The sequence below is a fragment of the Sylvia atricapilla genome, chromosome W (assembly GCF_009819655.1).
Source record: "Sylvia atricapilla isolate bSylAtr1 chromosome W, bSylAtr1.pri, whole genome shotgun sequence".
NCBI lineage: Eukaryota > Metazoa > Chordata > Aves > Passeriformes > Sylviidae > Sylvia > Sylvia atricapilla.
Window position 1 is genome coordinate 19906457 of NC_089173.1, and position 18126 is coordinate 19924582.

Here is an 18126-nt window from a genome sequence, read left to right on the forward strand (position 1 = left end):
TAAGGGTTGTTATACGGTTTATTTGTCTTGAGGCTAAGTCAATTGGAAGTCCAAATATTGATGTATCTCTTTATTTCTAAGCGAGGTCTTGTCAGAGGTTCTTGTAAGTGTGAGAAGACTTGATAGTCTTCCCGGATCTTGTTTTTGGGGTGCTGATTTGGTCATCTTCCAGGATCCTCTATCAAGATTGGTATTAGATGTCGAGCAGCTGTTAAGTGGAGGCCCATCCTTGATGAATGGGCCATTTCCAGTCCGGCCATGTTATTTCTGTTGCAAATTTTGTGGTTTCGCGGCTTGCACCACAGGTCTTGGAATCTCGGAGATGCTGTGGAGTAGCTTTTAATAAACCAAATCTTTGATACACGAATTTATACATTACATTTATTACACATCAGAAGGCATGTGCTTTTCATCTAGAATCTGGCACAGACAGGTAGAGCTGTGCAACATGCCACACTGCAAAACTAAATAAACACAACATTTTGCTTCTAATGTTTTCCTTAGTTGGTCTAAAATTAGGCGTACCTGACGTTAAAATAGCTTCGCTACTACGTAGATTCCCTTAAAGAGAATGACTAGCTACAAAGCTTCGCGATTCCAGTTCTAGCAGGAAATTGCATTCTCACTTGTCAAAATCACTTCGAGCCGATGTTTCTTGAGCATTACCGGAGGTACCAAAACACCGAACCCTGGAACGAATTCCGTGTCTCACCGAGGTGCCCGTGCAGCCCAGCGGGTCAAACCCAACTCCGCGCACGGTGTGCACGGTGGGCAGCGCTCCACAGCCTAGCATGTCGGTTCTCCGCACGGCTGAAATCACCCTACACCGGGGGAAGCGCCGCTGGGACGGGGTGTCGGAGAGGATGGAGAAGCCTTCCCAGGGGAGCGAGGGGCACCGGAGAAGGACAACCCCTTCCGGTGTATGCCGGGCCCGAGAGTTACAAAACCACCTGGTTTTGTAACAACCTGCGGGCGCTGCCCAATGAGCACCGCCGCCACCGTCACGTGCTCGTCTTTATATAAGCGGCGGCAGCGCTGTGGGGTGTTCCTGGCGCGGGGTGGAAGCAGCATCATGAGCTGGTGGGGTCATGCCGCACCCGTGCCTCCCGGCGTCCCGCGCTGCCCACCGTACTAGAGCCGCCGTCATGGGCTCCCACCTACTGCCGCGCCCCGAGCCCCAGCTGGTGCTGCAGCTGGCGGCTGGGGCTCTGCAGGCGCAGAACTTGGAGGCGCCGGGCGGCAGCCTGGGGCCCGAGTGGCAGGTGCTGCTCGGGCGGGCGGACGCGCTGGCCTTCGGCGGGCGGCTGCACGAGGCGCTGCCGCTGTACCAGCTGGTGTCCCGCCACCAGCAGCTGCGTGCTGAGCAGCTAGAGAAGCTGGTGGAGTGCCTGGCGCAGAGCGTCCGGATCAAAGAGGGGCTGCCCGCCGCCGGGCAGCCTACGGCACCCTGCGAGTGGGACGTCTTTAGGTGTCGCAAATGCCTGGGCTTCCTCTTCGAGCCCGTTTCCTTGCCTTGCGGACACACGTTCTGTAAAAAGTGCCTGGAGAAGGATCGGGCACCCGAGTCCCGCTGCGTCCTGTGCAAGGAGGCGGGCGGCGCGGCGGCCGGGCAGCTCCTGCGGGTCAATGTCATCCTCAGCAACTTGCTGACCAAGTGGTTCCCCTGCCAAGTGAAGGCTTCGCAGCTCCGGCATGAAGGGAACCTCCTCTACAAGGAGAAGAAATTCCAAGCCGCCCTGCAGAAGTATAACGAAGCAGTCAGCCTAGGTAAGGGCTCCCCTCCCCGGTGCTGGTCCCCGGCTCCGCGCCGGGGGAGATAACTTTACACCGGCTGGGGCTCGCTGGCGGCCTCTCCGGCGCCTCTCGTCCCGCCGAGCCGTGGGCTCGGCCGGAGATATCCTGGTGTCTGGGAGTGGGCTGGGGACGCGCTCCCGCTCGCCGCCGGCTCCCTGTGGCGGGTGTCGGGACAGCCCCAGGGAGGGTTCTCGGCTCTTCGGCCCGCAGTGAAACGGGGTCAGGAGAGCAGTGGTTGTGTAAGTTTGAGCCTGCGGTCCGGCTGGGCTCTCCCCGGCCGGCGCCGTTGCGTAACCGGCGAAGCCCGGGGGGTGCGGAGTGCCGCGCCCCGGGAAGAGCTCTGGGCGCGGGAAGGGATCCCCGTCGACCACCCCCGTGCGCGAAGGAGCCGCTCGCAGCCGAGCGCGAAGGCAGAGGCAGGGTTGCGTGTCCTGCACCCCCGGCCGGCGCGGCCCCGCTCTCCCGCCCCATCGCCGGGAAGCGCCTGCGGGGCTGTGCAGGGAGAACTTTTGATGCGGTCCTTTTTGTGCAGTTTGAGGAAAAGTGACTCACGCTGCAAGCACTAAGTAGAAGTTGAAGGCAAGGTATTATAGGGAAGCGTTTCACTTAAATGAAAGTGTTCCTAAGAAAAGTGCCCAACCTTCCCCCAACACGCGTTGTCTCAATGCTACAGTGTGTGTAACTCGGTGATCATTGTAGCGCTACCTGATTCTTCATGCTGTTCCTTCTTTTCCGATGTTTTGAGCTCTGGCATGAAAAGACCCTTATTTATCACTTAAAAACTTTGATGCTACCATTTTTGAAACTCGTCCCTACAGTATCACAGCATTCCTCCTGCTGTCTTAAATGTCTCCTGTGTGTCTCTACCAACTATCTGATCCTCAATCAGTGCTGGTAGTTTATTGTGTGAGCATCTCAGCATTTATTTTTGCAATGTTCTCTGCAGTTATATAATACATAGCTGGCATTTTGTCTGGAGTTGTCCTGATTTGTTAAAAAAATATGGATATTGATCTAATACCAATATCCAACTATGACGGACAAAGACTCTCTAACGGTTTGAAGTTACAAAGTGTGTGTTTATTATGACGCCGGGCAGCGTGCGGGATAGCTCCCAAATACACACGCACAATTTACAAGTGCTCACAGGGTCTTTTTATGTACAAAAGTGTTGAATACCCAAAACACAAATGCATATTCATGACTCTGGTCCATCCCATTCCCTGCTTTGTATGGTAATTAGCAAAAAAGCAATTAAGCATGCGTAGTTTGTTCTTTGAAATGGGTCGGTGGTCCTTCTTATAGGGTAGGGTCTCAAAATGATGAAGTAAGATGTGTCTTCCTCGCTTTGACTTTTTAACCTTTTAGTGTTGGTGACACCTGGATCCTGTTTTCTCAAGACTATCTGATTTATGATCACATTGTGTTCTTGGAGTCTATTGATTAAGTTGACAGGTCTCCTGATTTATCAGTTTCTTAAATCTGGCTTATGTTAAAAAAGGGAAGTTTACCTCTACAATGTCTAGTTAGTAAAAGGGAAGTCTACGTCAGCAATATCTAGTTTAACTGAAGTCCTTAATTCTTCAAAATTAATATCTCAGTCCAAAGAGGGGTTCCAGTTTTAATTTAGTACATAGTTATTTAAAAACTGGATTTTTGTGGGTTTGTGCAACTTGGAAGCACCAAGGTGTTTAAAAAAAATTAAGGAGTAAAGCTTATGTAACTCATTTCTTTTTACCTAATCAACCACTTTTTCTATTTCCTACAGATCCAAATGACCACTTACTGTATAGCAACCGGTCCCAGATTAACTCTACTTTGAAAGCTTGTGAAGATGCATTGCATGATGCAGAAACAGCGTGCAGGCTCCAGCCATACTGGTTGAAAGTAAGCTCTGACTCCAGTTGTACTTTTTAAAAACCTTGATACAGCTCTGATAAGAAATGGTTAGAATGGTCAGACAATGGAATCTGAAGGAGACTTTAAGTCCTGTAACTTCTTGGACTCCTAAAATTTACAGACATTTAACCATTATATTCTTGAGCTTCCTGGAATGAAGGGAGTGCTAGTCCTGTAGAATGAGCTGAGGATATTATCTTTGACTTAGATGAATATCAATTTTTGTGAACTTTCTAAAAATTGAATGCTAAGAACAAAATTACTATTTTAGAAGGTGGATATACTGGAAGTAGATGTTTTCAATATCAGTTTGGCTCAGGTGCTGTGAGAATCATACTTGCGGGAGTGGAAGACTATCCTGTTTATGCTTCTGGATTTCAAGACTGTTATGTTTAGAAACCCAGACACTGGTGGTGTCTAGGTGTAAGACACGGTTATAGTGTTTTTTCCTACCTTTTCCTTCTTCAGAAAGATCTTTTGTACCTTCACTGTGGTTTTATTGCATATTCTCTTGACAAAAACTGTAGCTGTGGATGTATTTCCTTGCAGGGTCACCTAGGGAAAGGACAAGCATTAGCTAATCTGGGGAAAACAGAAGAAGCTTTAAGGGAGTTTCTATTCTGCCTTGCTTTAGATACTGGGAACAAGACAGCCAAGTCTGAGGCACAAAAGGTGAGTTCCCTAAATCATCAGGAGCTGCACAATTATTTTCAGTGGTCTCTTATAAAGGAGGATAAGATTTTTTTTTCTTCTCTTTCATTACTGCAGAGAGCTGGATTGAGATACAAATCCAGATTGTTGTTCACATTTGAGTCATATATTGCTGATCTGAAGATAGGAAGGTAGCAAGAAAATATACTCAGCAGCCATTCAGTGAACAAATTTGAAGGAAAATTGAATTGTTTATAATTTCCACCGACAGACTATTGTGATTCTCAAATTTCTGATCTGATTCCTAGCCTGGCAATCTATTATTAATGCTGGAGTGCAGAAGAAGGGGAGTTGCTATTGAATGATGAATGACTGGCAGAACACAACACGCAGCACTCATCAAACTCCACTTGGGAGTGGCAGCTTTCTTCCTACTGCCAGTCATGCTGCCCAAGTGTCAGTGTGTGCAAGAGGAAGCAGTCAACAAAGGAAGAGCGGTTTTAAAACAGTTTTTTAGGGTTGCTAATAATGCTAAATAAGCAAAAAATAAAGGATCTGCAGTGAGGCTTTTTTTCAGTTGCAACCTACAATGTGTGTGAATTCTTATATGGCTTTTGTGAATACTGCTGTTTTGCCTACCCCTCAAATCTCTGATATCCTGTAAATCAGTATTTTGACATTGGATCATTTGTTTTTATTGTTATTATAGTTAAAAGGCTCAGTATTGCAGTGATTACTTACGGCAATAAAAATATAATAGTTTTATTTTCCTTTATGGCAGCGTATTTATGCCATTCTCAGTCACTGGTGGGATGGGAACATTAGGGTTTCTATGTGCTGTAGCACATAAGGCTTTCTAAAAGCACGGTAGAATTCTTATGGTAAAATTCTGTTCATGAAGGTAACAGAGTATAACCTGAATGGTTGTAGTGAAATCAAATTTCTATCTCATTTTATATATGGTTGAGATTTCAGCCTCTGAGGATTTTTTTGTCACTGATGATTGAGGGTTTTGTTTGCTTTTTCCCCCAGTGGGTTCCATGTAGTTTTTAGTCATCATTATGTCATGATTTGTGCTCACAGTCATGCTGGAAGACTTTCTGTGAACTAGAGCAAAAAGACCAGGAACAAGCAGATATGTTTCTAAATTCTGACTGCAAATAGATGTTTCCAAGACATTTAATTTCTGAGCAGTGGGGTTCTGAGAAAAACTAGGCTTCTTATGACTGAAAGAATTACTTGTGCACTCATCAGACACAGAGTTCATCCGTGATGCAATATTTTACTGGATCATTTCCAAGGCTGTTTGCATAGCAATGGCATACTATGCTTTACCAAATTCTTTTGGTGCGGTTGTGATGTTCTGCTTGTATTAACTGTCTGCTTGTGTTAGTTTGGACATAGTGGGATCCTGTGAAATCCCTTTTTGCTTTAAATAGAAATCTCAGCTGTCATGTGGCTTCCTCAGGCATCAGCAGGATCACCTCAGTAGGATGTTGAAATTAGTTTTTGAAATGTGACTTCTATTCAGCTGTTTCTTTCCTTAAATATTCATCTGATAATCTATGCCATACAAGGGACTTCAAGCTGCTACTTGAAACAGATTCACTTATTTTCTTATAGCAAACAAAAAAATAGCATTTTTCTACTGCCTACCTTTTTTTGTATTCTCACATAAGTGAATTAAAAATAGCTGCAGTTTACAATATCAGACCCATTTACCCAACTGATCTTAGATTAAACCTATGAGATGAGTGCTTTGTGTACTAGTAAACTCCAGGGAAAGATGATGTACAGCAAAAAAAAACAAAACAAAACAAAAAAAACCCCAAAACATTTAAGAAAGATGTTAATAACTTCTGGTCAGCTCTGAACTGCAGGACAAAGACAACAAAGGCATGTGCATGTCACATCACAGAGAATGGTTAATAACTCTGTGGGCCTGTTTAACTCTGAAATTGTTTTTTGCTGTCTGTTTGGCCTGTATTGCATTAGCTCTTGCACTTTTTGTTCCTATCCTAGTTTAAAGGGCTCTTTAAATGGTTTTAACAAAATCCTGGATGCTGCTTTCAGCTATTCCCTTACTTGCTTTTTCATTTAGAGGTTGAAAGGAAGGAACTAAGCAGTGAAGTGTTCTGTTTTATATCACAGCTTCTACTTAGTTTGTTTTCACTCATCCCGGGAAATGCTCAGGAACACTTACCTGATATCCTGCAGCTGTTGTCACATCACTCTAGATTAAAAGGGAATCTCCTAAATTCAGTGGGATCTGGAGGCACCAGCTGTAACCCTCAAAGGCTGCTCAAGGTAAAGATCAAGTCTGATGTGTGGTTCTTAATTTGTTGTGTTTTGTGTTCACATTGAGAAGCCTTCTCTCCTTTTTGCCTCTGAGAGATAGGAGGGTACATTTTCTCAAATTTTTACTGAGTTTCAGAACATACAAAACAATGTTAACTTACTGAAGTCTACTTATTTGACTTGTTTTCTTTAATAGAACTCCTCTGTTCTGATAAATTTTATGTCAGAATTGAGTCAGTTCTACTCCTGTAATTCTGTAGATTGGATTTTGATACTCTCAAATGCTAAAATCTAGAGCTTCAACTTGAGCTATAACTGGTGATGCCAGTAACAAAGTCATTCTATATTCAGTCTGTACAATACTTAGAGGTTATTGTAGAGCTACATAAGATATATTAGCTACTTCATAACTTCGGTTTTGCAGCTGTAGTTTTGTAAATGGCTGCAGAGGTTTATGTTCGTAGATTTGTAAGGATCACTTCTGCTTCACTGAAACCTGAACTTTGGGATGGAGTTTGCATATATTGAAAACTTGGCTAATCCTTACAAACAGAAGTGGTAGGTTTTGAGCTGCCTTGTTGAGACTGATAAGAAACAATCAGTGACATTGCCCCATAGAAAGGCTATTATGGTATTTTGATAAGAAACCCTTTTGCATGACACTTTCACAAAGCCATTCAAGGGACAGTTCACTCATCTTCCTGCATGTTACGCATCACAATCCACAGTGTCTGTTTTTGGGTCTATCCCAGGAGGTGATGTTATAAAGCTGACAGGTGATGTCCTGTGCAGTGGCTGCTCACAGGATGTCCTGTGGCCATAATGGGATAAACCCTGAACGGTTTATCCTCTGAGAAAGGAATCTGCCTTGCAAGAGGAAGCTCTGGGCATTTTATCTCTTATAAATTTATGTGTGTTTTTACTGCTTCCTTAAAATGAACTGACGTTGTTTTGGTTTTTCTGTTGGTTGATACCATCACCATGATATAAACAATATGCATTTTCCCATGGGTTCAGTAATAACAATATATTTAACATGATATCTAGCCACATATTTGCCTGAATCCAGTTTCACAACCTTCAAGCTTTAAAGTCACACAAAAGGGCTGGAAATACTCAGTGGTGGGGAGGTGAAATCAAGTTTGTTGGTTGCTTGTTTTTGGGGTTTGGGTTTTTTTTAATTAGGATTAGCAATTCTCAGACTCTTGCTTCTTGACCTACAAAGTCTTTCCTGGTGATCCATAATATTAAAATTTTTTGACAGATTGAGATTTTTTCCTTACCGAGTCGTTGGAAGATTGGTCTAATGTCAGTCCTTTCTTCACACAGGTCAATGTGGAACAGAAAAAGGGGTTTTCCATTCAAGAGGAACCAAATGTAACTACTTCTGGTAGTTTGAGGAAATCGATACAAATTACAGAGAGCAAAAAGGACTGCTCAGAGGAGGAGAACAAATTCACCTTCATGCCAGAGTCTATTTTTCTCATCTCTGAGAAATGCAGCCTCCTGAAAAGGAAGTGCTGCTCAGAGGAGATACGAAATGCTGAGGTGCCCTGCAAACTGATGAAGAAAGGTATGTTTCATTACACACAGGACAGGTTCCATGGCATGCAACCCATGGAAACTTTTCTTTTGTAAGATTCAGACAAAGAGGGACCAAATTGCACTTTGCCTTTTATATTTTTTCTGTTGCCTAATCAAGGCATGCATGTTGAGGAATCTTTCCTGTGTGTAGAGAGAAAAAAGTCTAAAAAGGGGCAAAGAAGGTTGGGTCACGTGCTTTACCCAGCAGAGCTCTGAATCTTAAAGAACATCAATGTTGCACATGGTCTTAGCACTTTCTATAACAATTTTAAATGTACAAACTCTATTTGTTCTTGATATCTGGCCTTGTTTTCATGCTGTGGGATGTATTTACAATGGTATGGGAGAAAAATTTGTCTCACTTTAGACTTTCAGCACTAACAAAGCGTTTTGACATTGATTGCTAATGCAAGGCCAGATTGAACCCTCTGTAAGTGGGTATAATGTGACCAAAATTAAGGGAAGATGTGCTGATTTGTGCCAAGGCTGAATTTGAAGCTTTGCATAGAAATTACTGTAATGATGTTTCATGGTTCAGTAAGTTGCAAGTATATACAACACACATTTAAATATCAGATGCTGGCAGAAATACATGAGATAGCATTGTGCTTGCATAGTTCTGTTCAATTTTTTTTTTTCTTATTATTGATAGACATAGTTGATACTAGGGAAAATAGTACTGGACAACACATTCAATTTGAAGTTGTGGATCCATCAGATTTGGACTGCTCCCTGTGTATGAGGTGTGTTCTTTTCTCACAGATACCTATAGCTTTCCTGCTGTATCTTCCTTTTATGACCTAGAGATTTTCTAGCTTACTTGGTACTTATTTTTACCTGTAACATAAAATTAGCTTTTACTGTGATTGTTATTCCAGTGATGCATTTCTAGACCTTTGGTTCTGAGTACTGTTGATGAATGGGGACTCTTTGGTCTTCTCTGGGCTAGTGATTGCTTTGGAAAAGGCACACAAAGTCACGTGAGAGTTAAGCATGTTAGTGCAGGTGTCTGAAAGATTTGCTCTCACCACTGATATCCACCCAGCCACTGACACAGTGCATAAACCCAGTTTGTCATCTGGGAATTTGTAGAGCTGTTTGTCATGAAAAGAACAAAATATCTAAAGATACCACATCCAATGAATATTCTGAGTTTGCATGTGAAGTACTGTGTTGCTGCTATTGCAGTAGGAGGATATTGTGAGTAAACAAGAGTATGTTTTAACTCTTTTGCTTATGAGATGTGTTTCTCGCTTTACTGAGGCACTCGCTCCATTTGCTTGAAGATTTCTTCTTCCAGTTAAACAACAGTTATTCTTGGGAACAGCAATGGCTTAGTAAAACAAGTAGGAGTTGTCAACTGCATCTATCTTACTACTTGTTTTGTACAAAGCATTTTAACTTTGGCAAATACATTATGTGGGGTTTTTTTAGTGGCTTAGAAATATTGGGAAGGTGTTTCACTTGCTGCAGTGAGTGTTGCTTAGGTTGTTTGGTTTTTTAATTACCCAGATTTATCTATAATTCATGTTGGGATTAGTTTTGCACAATATTTTTTTAATTCTTAAATAGCAGGTAGCCTCTTGAGGGATTTACTTCTAAAGGCCTGTGTTTTGAGAAATCTGGATTTTGTTGTTTGTATGCAGAAGAGGAGGCTTCAATTTGTTTCAGACAAACTGAAAGCTTTGAGGACCAACTGCAGTATTGTCTGATTTGCTTCTGCTTTGAATAAATCAGATCTGCCTCCTCTCCCTCTGCCTGTCTGCAGCTAAAATATGTTCCGAAAGTTTATGTAGCTGTCAAAACACTCAGTAGTGCAAAGAACAAAACTTTCATCTAACAGAAAGCCACACATTAGTCTTAGATGGTTTAGTGATTCTACTTGTTTATCATGGTGTCCATAAAGCCTTTTTCAGGTGTTTTCAATAAAATTAGTTAATCTTACTTTCTCATCCTCTATGTTAAATCAGAAACAGCCAGACTACAATATATTTGTAAAGGAATTAGCCCAGGGATTACTGTTTCCCTTACAGTATAGAGGATGGTTATAGGTGCTGCGCTTGGAATTGTAGTCCCAACTGCAGGCCTTGCCTTCAGAATGATATTAGCTTTGTAACATCATTGCACAAGGAAGGCTTGTGCTCAGGAATGCTCTCCTAAGATCTTTCTTGTTATTTATGTAGACCGATTATAATTATTTCCTGCCATGTTCTTCAGAAGTGTTTTGGGGATTTGGTTCCTGAGATACTTTGGACTAATTACCTAGTAACCTACTGACCTGTTCACTCCTGCAGGAGCTGTTATTAACCTGTTTGTCTGATGGAGTGGCCAAAATGTTATTGATCTACCTTTGTTCCAGCAGCAAGCAGAAAATACAAAGTAGTCAAAGCAACATACTGGTGAGAAAAGGAGCATTAATCTACAGCAATTTAGTTTCTGTTTTTACAGTAGCTCAAAATAATGTAATGAGACGTCTTGGTGTATAGGGTTTCTTTCTGCAAGTCATGGAGCTTGTCCCGGTTGTTAGGAAAAGCTGCTGCTGGCTTTTGTGAGAGCTAGGGTAGACTCGGGAATTTTAACTGGAGTATCTTGTCTTTATGCTGCATTTCAGATGAAGTCAGTCCCTACCAAATAATTATATATGCAATGCAGTGCTTACTGGAACACAGGGTAGAATTCAGTGTTTCACATACTTTTAAGTGAGGTTTCTGTTCGTGAAACAGTTAACAAGTGTTTTTAATTACACCATCAAGTTGCAATAAGATAGGTATGGCATTTTAGATACTATTTCATATGTTCCGTTGCTTAAGTCAATGTTTTTAGTAACTAATGACATTAAATGAGCTCTCTATGGCAGTCTTGTTAAAAGCCAATTGCATTCTTAAATACACTCATCTTGTCAAAGATGCTCATGAATGTGGGTTTCCACGTGTTTAATAGAACATAATGTACTTTTTGATAAACTAATACTTTAAAGAAAAAATATTAATTCACTTAAATTATGAGACTAGTATATAAGACTTTACAATGCTTAGACAGTATGTTGTAAAATACAGTATATTCCAGACAATTTAGTTTCTAGATTTCTATTTTTTTTTAATAAAAACTTCTGTATTGTTTGCATCTCCTTAAGGTCTTTATTGACAAGGAAGTATGACTTTGCAATATCACATAATCATAATAAGGAAAAAAATCTTTACATGAAAATAGGTGTCATAGAGGTCCTTGAAATGGGTAAAGAATAGGTACCATGATACTTTGAAGACCTGGCCTTATATATTTAAATATTCTTCCAGATGAAATATGAACCTCCTGTCACTCATTTTCCAGAAAAGCAGTCACTTGAAGGTTAAAAACTCTATAAAAAAAAAAAAAAAAAAAAAAAAAGATGAACACCCATTAGAGTTGGCATTAATAGAATAATAAAATTGTTTAGGTTGGAAAAGACCTCCAGGATCTTTGAGTTCCACCATTTATACCAGAGCTGCTAATTCCCAGTTTATTGCAATTACTGGTATGGTCTCTTATTGCAAATAGGTATTTTGTGCTTAGCTCTACCCATACAAGTAATCACAAAAATTCAGTAAAATTCTGCAAATATTGCTCAATTTCATTAGTGAAGTCAGATGGTCCAGATTCTGGTTCTGTTTGTTGCTCACAGAGAAGAATATTAAATGCTGACTTGTTGGAAGTTCGTGACAGTATTGTCCGTCACATTCACTGAAGTCAGAGTTCATGGGCTGCCTTTTATGTTGGGTGACAATAAAAAAGTCTGTAAGCTGAATAAATACAAAAGTTGGTTAAAGAAATGAAAAGCAAAAGCAACTTAACTACTGACTACTACAGGGATAAAGTTAGTGAATGAATTCAGCTTTTTTTGGTAGCAACTTTTTTCTTTTACTTTAGTACACGATATTGTTGTCTTTTTGCTCTTGGATTTTCCAATCCAGGCTCTTCTATGAACCTGTCACTACACCTTGTGGACACACCTTCTGTCTCAAATGTCTGGAGAGATGCCTGGATCACAACCCAAAATGTCCCCTGTGCAAGGAAGGGCTCTCAGAGGTAATCCTTGGATTTTTTTCAGCATAAGTTCAAATGCAAGTGATAGGAACAACTTCACCTTCAGACAGCCTTAATATTTCCCAACACAAAAAAATATTGCATAACTCAAGAAGAATGTGACTTTTTAAATGCTCTTGAGTTGCCAAGCATGGCTAGTCTCTGTTCAAACCTTAAGACCAGGCCTGTACTTAGAAAATCTCTAGGTGATTTTTTACTTTCCAGATTTCCTAAGCAAATGTCTGTAACACAGGGAATAGTTAAAAAAATAACTCTTTGGTGGCAAGTTTAACAGATGATAGAATCACAGACATCAGAAAATGGGGGTAATGGATGGTGCCCTTTGCACAGGCACCATACTCTGGATGTTCTCTCTAACTGCTTGTGTGTGTTCTTACTGCAGTGCTTGGCTATGAGGAAATACTGTAAAACAGTGCTAATGGAGGAGCTAATAGCCAGATATCTTCCAGAAGAACTCACTGAAAGGAGAAAGATTTATGAAGAGGAAATAGCAGAGCTTTCCAAGTATGTAATCCATTTAGATAAAATCCCATTTCTAATTCTACTGCTGTTGACTGTGAATGACTCTGGCTGCTGTGGAACACGAGCTAAGATGCTGATGGAGCTTCTTTCTCTGTATCATGTGATTTCAGAGGACAGCATCCAGGTGAAACTGTGCTTGAGTGAGCATAAAACTAGACACTGCTAAAGGATAAAGAGAAGTAGAAGAAATCCAGAAGGTTGCTTTATAAACCAAGTACAAAGCAATGTGTCTGCTTTCAGTGGACCCCTATGAAAGGCACAGAGTGAAATATTGGTAGAGGTAGTCTGACGGGATGGGGTTTGGAATATACTGAATAGGGAAGAAATGGGATTAAGGGAAATAAAAAATAAAAGCAATACTAGAGATCCAGTAATGCTTTCACTAGCAAATCCAGAAAGCTTAATGAAAAATTTGTCTGCTACTAAGAGGTATATAGTTTTCTAGAGTATTTAGTCAGTTAAAGGGAAAATAATTTTGGCTTTTATTTATTCTATTAAGAATTTTATTCTAAGGATGTTATAATTTCTATTTAAAGATGTCATAATTTTAAAGAATATGAGTCTTATGTGTCAGTAGTTTGGTAAAATGTCATATCTGAGTTTTCCTTTCTTTCTTACAGCCTAAATAAGAATGTTCCCATATTTGTGTGCACAATGGCTTATCCTACAGTCCCATGTCCTTTGCACGTCTTTGAGCCGTGTTATCGGCTGATGATCCGGAGGTGCATGGAGACTGGCACCAAACAGTTTGGGATGTGCATCAGTGACCCTGTCAAGGGGTAAGTGAAGAGCTTGGACCATGTGAGGTACCCGCTTAGTCTGGAGCCAGTGGAGAGGTGCAGAAAGGTCCATGGCTGTAATATCTGTGGTAGTTTTCTAGTAGAGAAAGTTTCTTCCTAATCATGCAGGTTAAAGACATTGAGGAGATGAAAGTTTTTCTCTTGAGCACTTGGATTGTGACTAATATGATGGTCTGTTCTCTCAAAACACTCTTAACTGAATGTGTGTAATGTGATTGAGCTGTAGACCTCCTGTAATATATGAAAAGAAAGTGTATTTTTCTCCTGCTTTCAAATCTGCTGAATGTTTTGGCACAAGAAATTGAAATGGCAGTAAGATGTGTTCTTGGGCTAAATTTTCATAAAATAATGGGATATGTTTATATCCTCGCTGTTTTGAATATAGTGGAGGCTGCAGAGGTATAACAGGACCTTCATAAGGACTGGCTGAACATTTACATTGAGCCATTTACAGTCAGTCTTACGTAATTTGACTTCAGTGTTTGACTCTAGCTTTTCTCCCTTTGTTATGCTATAAACCTACGGGGTGCATATACTCTGTGAAAAGTACGATTTGCAGAAAATACCCACCTGCAAAGTAAAATCGGCTGAAATTGTGCAAAAACCTTTTTCTTCATAGATTTCCTAGTCCTTCCATAATGCTAATATTCTGAATTGCGCTTGTCCTTTTGTACAAATTGACTGAACGTATTAGGATTATGCAGAAAGTTTGCTTCTGATCTGTAGATCTTTCAGTTTCATAGGATGTTCCCTGTATTCCAAAACATCCAGTTGGCATTAATCAGATTAGACAGTCTGAATCTTCCTGATAGTTTTGCAAAAAATTGTGGAATAATTTGAACTACAGCAGGTCAGTGCTATGAACAGTAGAAATGAGCTGACATTGGTAAATTTTTTTGTGGTAGGGACTGGCTGTATGACAGCTCTGTGGAACTCAGGGTGGAGAGAATAAGACTTGTTTTTGTTCTGATTTCAATAGGTTTGCAGATTACGGCTGCATTCTGGAGATAAGAAATGTTGAATTCTTTGCTGATGGTCGCTCTGTTGTAAACAGCATTGGCAAGAGGAGATTTAAGGTGATCCAGCACAGCCAGCGTGATGGATATAATACAGCAGATATTGAGTACATTGAGGATCAAAAGGTAAATTTAGAAATATTTCATTTAAACCATATTACATTCTAAGTATGTATGTTTTTAGTGAGTTCTTTTTTCTGTAGAAGTTTCTAATAAAACAAATTTGTAGTATTTAATAACTGCTCATGGTAAAGGTGGGACACAATAGTTAGCACAAGCACGCACACACACTGCCTGAAACAAGGGGGCTAAAAGTGAAAGGATGATCAATTAGGGGTAATAGTCTGAACAATGTATCTCGCTCAACATTTGCTAGGCTTACAAGAAGAGGCAAGGCCATTGCTTGCAACAGCAAGATGAAAAGAATGCGAGGCTAGTGGATAAGAAAGAAACTGTCTGCTGGAAGCAGTGATAAGAAAGACTGTTATGACCAGGGCTAGCCTTGCGGCTTGAACTGTGACCAAGAAGCCAGTGAGCATGCGCAAGAGGACGGTAAAAGTTTAAATGAGAGGAAGACTTGTATTGCTTTATCATGAAGACCACCCACGACCACCAGAGGGCATTGTGCAGGTGCAAAAGACTGATAAGTTAATTTTAATACAAAGTGAGAAAAGGTGGGGTTAGGTGATAAATATATATAGACAACTTAAAGCATATGTAACATTTTAGAGAATCAGTAGAGAAAGATGGCACTGGAGTTGCACGTGCCTTTGGGAAAGAGCCCGCATTGAGCGCAGCGCCAACAGAAATACATACCTACTCTTCGACTAACTCTTAATAGTTATGGAGTCTTTTTTCCACAAATCACTACCCATGTACTGAAGAGTGTTTCCTGGAGGTGTTTATCAGAGGACAAGACTAAGTGAATCCAGGATGAGATCTTACTGCTCTTCTAGACAGAATAGCTGCAGCTTATAAGAGGGTGAAGGGGGTACCTGGCATCATTTGTATGGAAGCCAGTTAGAAAATCCCTATTCATGTAAGAAGCAGCAGGATTGGGTGCACCATAACCTTCAAAATTGCTTGTGTTAATTCTTAAGAGTTTTTGGGGTGTAATGGGAAGGTAAAATGCCTACTCTGAGGCTCTACTGATTTTTTTTTTTAAAAGCTTTGCATAATCTTTTTTTTCCATTTTTGTGTGATGTTTGTGTAAAGGTTTTTTCATACAACAGTACAGAAAGTGCAAATTCTACAAATAGATATTTTTGGTTTAGAATACAGTCAAAGTGAAGAATTTGGATAGGGGAGGGGCATCAGAAGGGGAAACACCAAATGAGCTCTCAGTATTTATTCCGGAACTCTTTTGGCATGCTTTTGTTTCCTTTTCCTTTCCCCTACCCAACCCTGAAAATCCTATGACTTCCCCAACATGCAGACTGAACTAACAGTAACCTTCCTCCTCTCATTTCTCATTCCAGGTGCAAGGACAAGAGTATGCTGCATTACTTGTTCTCCATGACACTGTCTATGATCAGGCTTATATGTGGTTTAACTCCCTCAAGCAAGCACTCAAAAGTCGAATTCTTAGTCATTTTGGTTCAATTCCAGCTAAGGATCCTGACCCACAGGTATCCAGAATCAGTGGCTTGTGTAACTTTTAGAGACAGAAATAGCAGGGATATCTGATAAGCTGGCAGGCATTGTGATTTAAGATGAAAATATGAATACTCTGCATTTACCCCATGTAAGCTGAGCCTCTAAATTCTGTTGCCACACTCCAGTGGTAGCACAGTTGCAAAGAAAAAGCTCATATTTAATGCTGATAATTTTCTGAGACTGTTTATCTCACTGCATTAATCCCAGGGGACTGAACTGCCTTTTTGCCTGCTCTACTTACCCTATTAAATGACTGAGAGTAAATAGGCAACCGGAAACTTGTTACTTTTGTTAAAGGACTGCAAATGGTGTGGTCCTAAAATAACAGAATATAACAAGAGCTAAATATGAGGTAGTGTCATAAAGTATGGAGAAGGAAGACAGGAATCCTAAAGAGCTGGGTCAATAATAATATGGGGAAAAATAGATTTAAATAAATCTAGAAGGCCCAGCCTATAAATTGTTGCTAGTAATAGAAATGCCTTTAACATCTTTTTTTAGGAAAGGTGCCACTTGTTTGTAATCTGTTTCAGGCCAACCAGTAATCACAAGCCATTAGGCTGGCAATGAAACGATCTACTTGCTACATTGCTGTCAAAAACTCTGTTTTCAGAGTTAAATCCTCAAAAACAGGACCTTACCAGCTGTATGAATCCTGACTTCTAATTTATTTTTTTTTCCCCTAACTGCAGGCTAACCCAAATGGGCCAGCCTGGTGCTGGTGGGTCCTAGCTGTCCTTCCACTTGAGAACAGAGCTCAGCTCCCATTCCTTGCCATGAAATCCCTCAAAGACCGCTTGAATGGCATCAGACGTGTCCTTACGTTCATGTCTCGTACGAGATCACGGTGATGGTGAGGAGCAGACCTGGGGAGTCTCCCACAGTTCTTGACTGCAGACTGTCTCTTATAACTTCATCTAACTGCAATAATGTCTTACAGATTTGAGTGTCAGGATGTTTCAAGCTTGAATTTGAAAGAGAATGAGTTATAAAGAGCAGTGGATGTTTATGGATACTTTATTAGTTTCCATTTGGAACTGAGACGAGTATTCAATCACTGCACTGCTAAATTAATAACAAATGTGATAGAACAAAAAGTGATCTTGTTTGCCATAAACCTCTTAAAAGTCCTAAGGGTTTTAATTTTTTTTATTATTTTTTAGTGGATAAAGGATAAATTGTGCAGTTTAATGTGAAGCAGAAATAAGGTTAATGCATTATTTCAGTGAACTGTAAAGTCTTTTATTCAAATGGTTCAGTTTTTATATAGCATTGTGTAATGTTCACAACTTCTGTTTGATAATTTATTTTTGCACTGTGATTTTTTTTGTTTCAAAATGTGTATTATTTATGTGTTCATTCACTAAAGGAAAGTGAACTGCTCTATTTATAGTGTTTTTACCCTGTATTTTTTACTGGGGGCAAAAATGATGATTCTAGCAGTGCACAAGCAACTGCTTTGATAGTTTTTCAGTTATTTGTGTTCAAATACTTCAAATGTTTTTCTACTCATCCCCAGTTCTACTGTAGCTTAAGAATGCCCCCAAAACATCCTGCCTTGAAGTCTTTGAATACACAGATTGTCTGAGTTAATTCAAGCACAGCTGTTGAAGGTTCATCCTGTGCTTGTGGTGAAGTTCCTGATACAATTAGTCAAGCACCTGCTTGTGTTTAAGTGCTTGGGTAAATTCAAGTACTGATGGTTGATGTCAGTGGTAACTGACCATAGTGGTGACAGAAGGATCTATCCCCTAATATTTTACAGAACAGATTAACTTGAAGTTTAATTTATATCTGAGCTCTTTCTTGCATGTGGTTGGATA

At 40.5% G+C, this 18126-nt stretch overlaps 1 protein-coding gene across 1 annotated transcript; it reads left to right on the plus strand.

Annotated features, from left to right (window-relative positions):
• The first annotated feature begins 1145 nt into the window (after nt 1-1145).
• LOC136373266 (LON peptidase N-terminal domain and RING finger protein 3-like) lies at nt 1146-17562 on the plus strand. Its single transcript, XM_066338172.1, has 12 exons — nt 1146-1767; nt 3563-3681; nt 4243-4365; nt 6496-6651; nt 7972-8215; nt 8879-8969; nt 12177-12291; nt 12692-12813; nt 13452-13610; nt 14611-14773; nt 16126-16275; nt 16996-17562. The coding sequence occupies exons 1-12, from the start codon at nt 1146-1148 to the stop codon at nt 17152-17154; spliced, it is 2223 nt and encodes a 740-aa protein (XP_066194269.1). The 3' UTR covers nt 17155-17562.
• Nucleotides 17563-18126: the final 564 nt, after the last annotated feature.

Coding starts and splice junctions, on each gene's coding strand:
- LOC136373266 (XM_066338172.1), top strand. CDS start 1,146: ATGGGCTCCCACCTACTGCCGCGCCCCGAGCCCCAGCTGGTGCTGCAG. Junction 4,366..6,495: donor CCAAGTCTGAGGCACAAAAG/GTGAGTTCCCTA, acceptor TTTATATCACAG/CTTCTACTTAGTTTGTTTTC. Junction 12,814..13,451: donor GAAATAGCAGAGCTTTCCAA/GTATGTAATCCA, acceptor TCTTTCTTACAG/CCTAAATAAGAATGTTCCCA.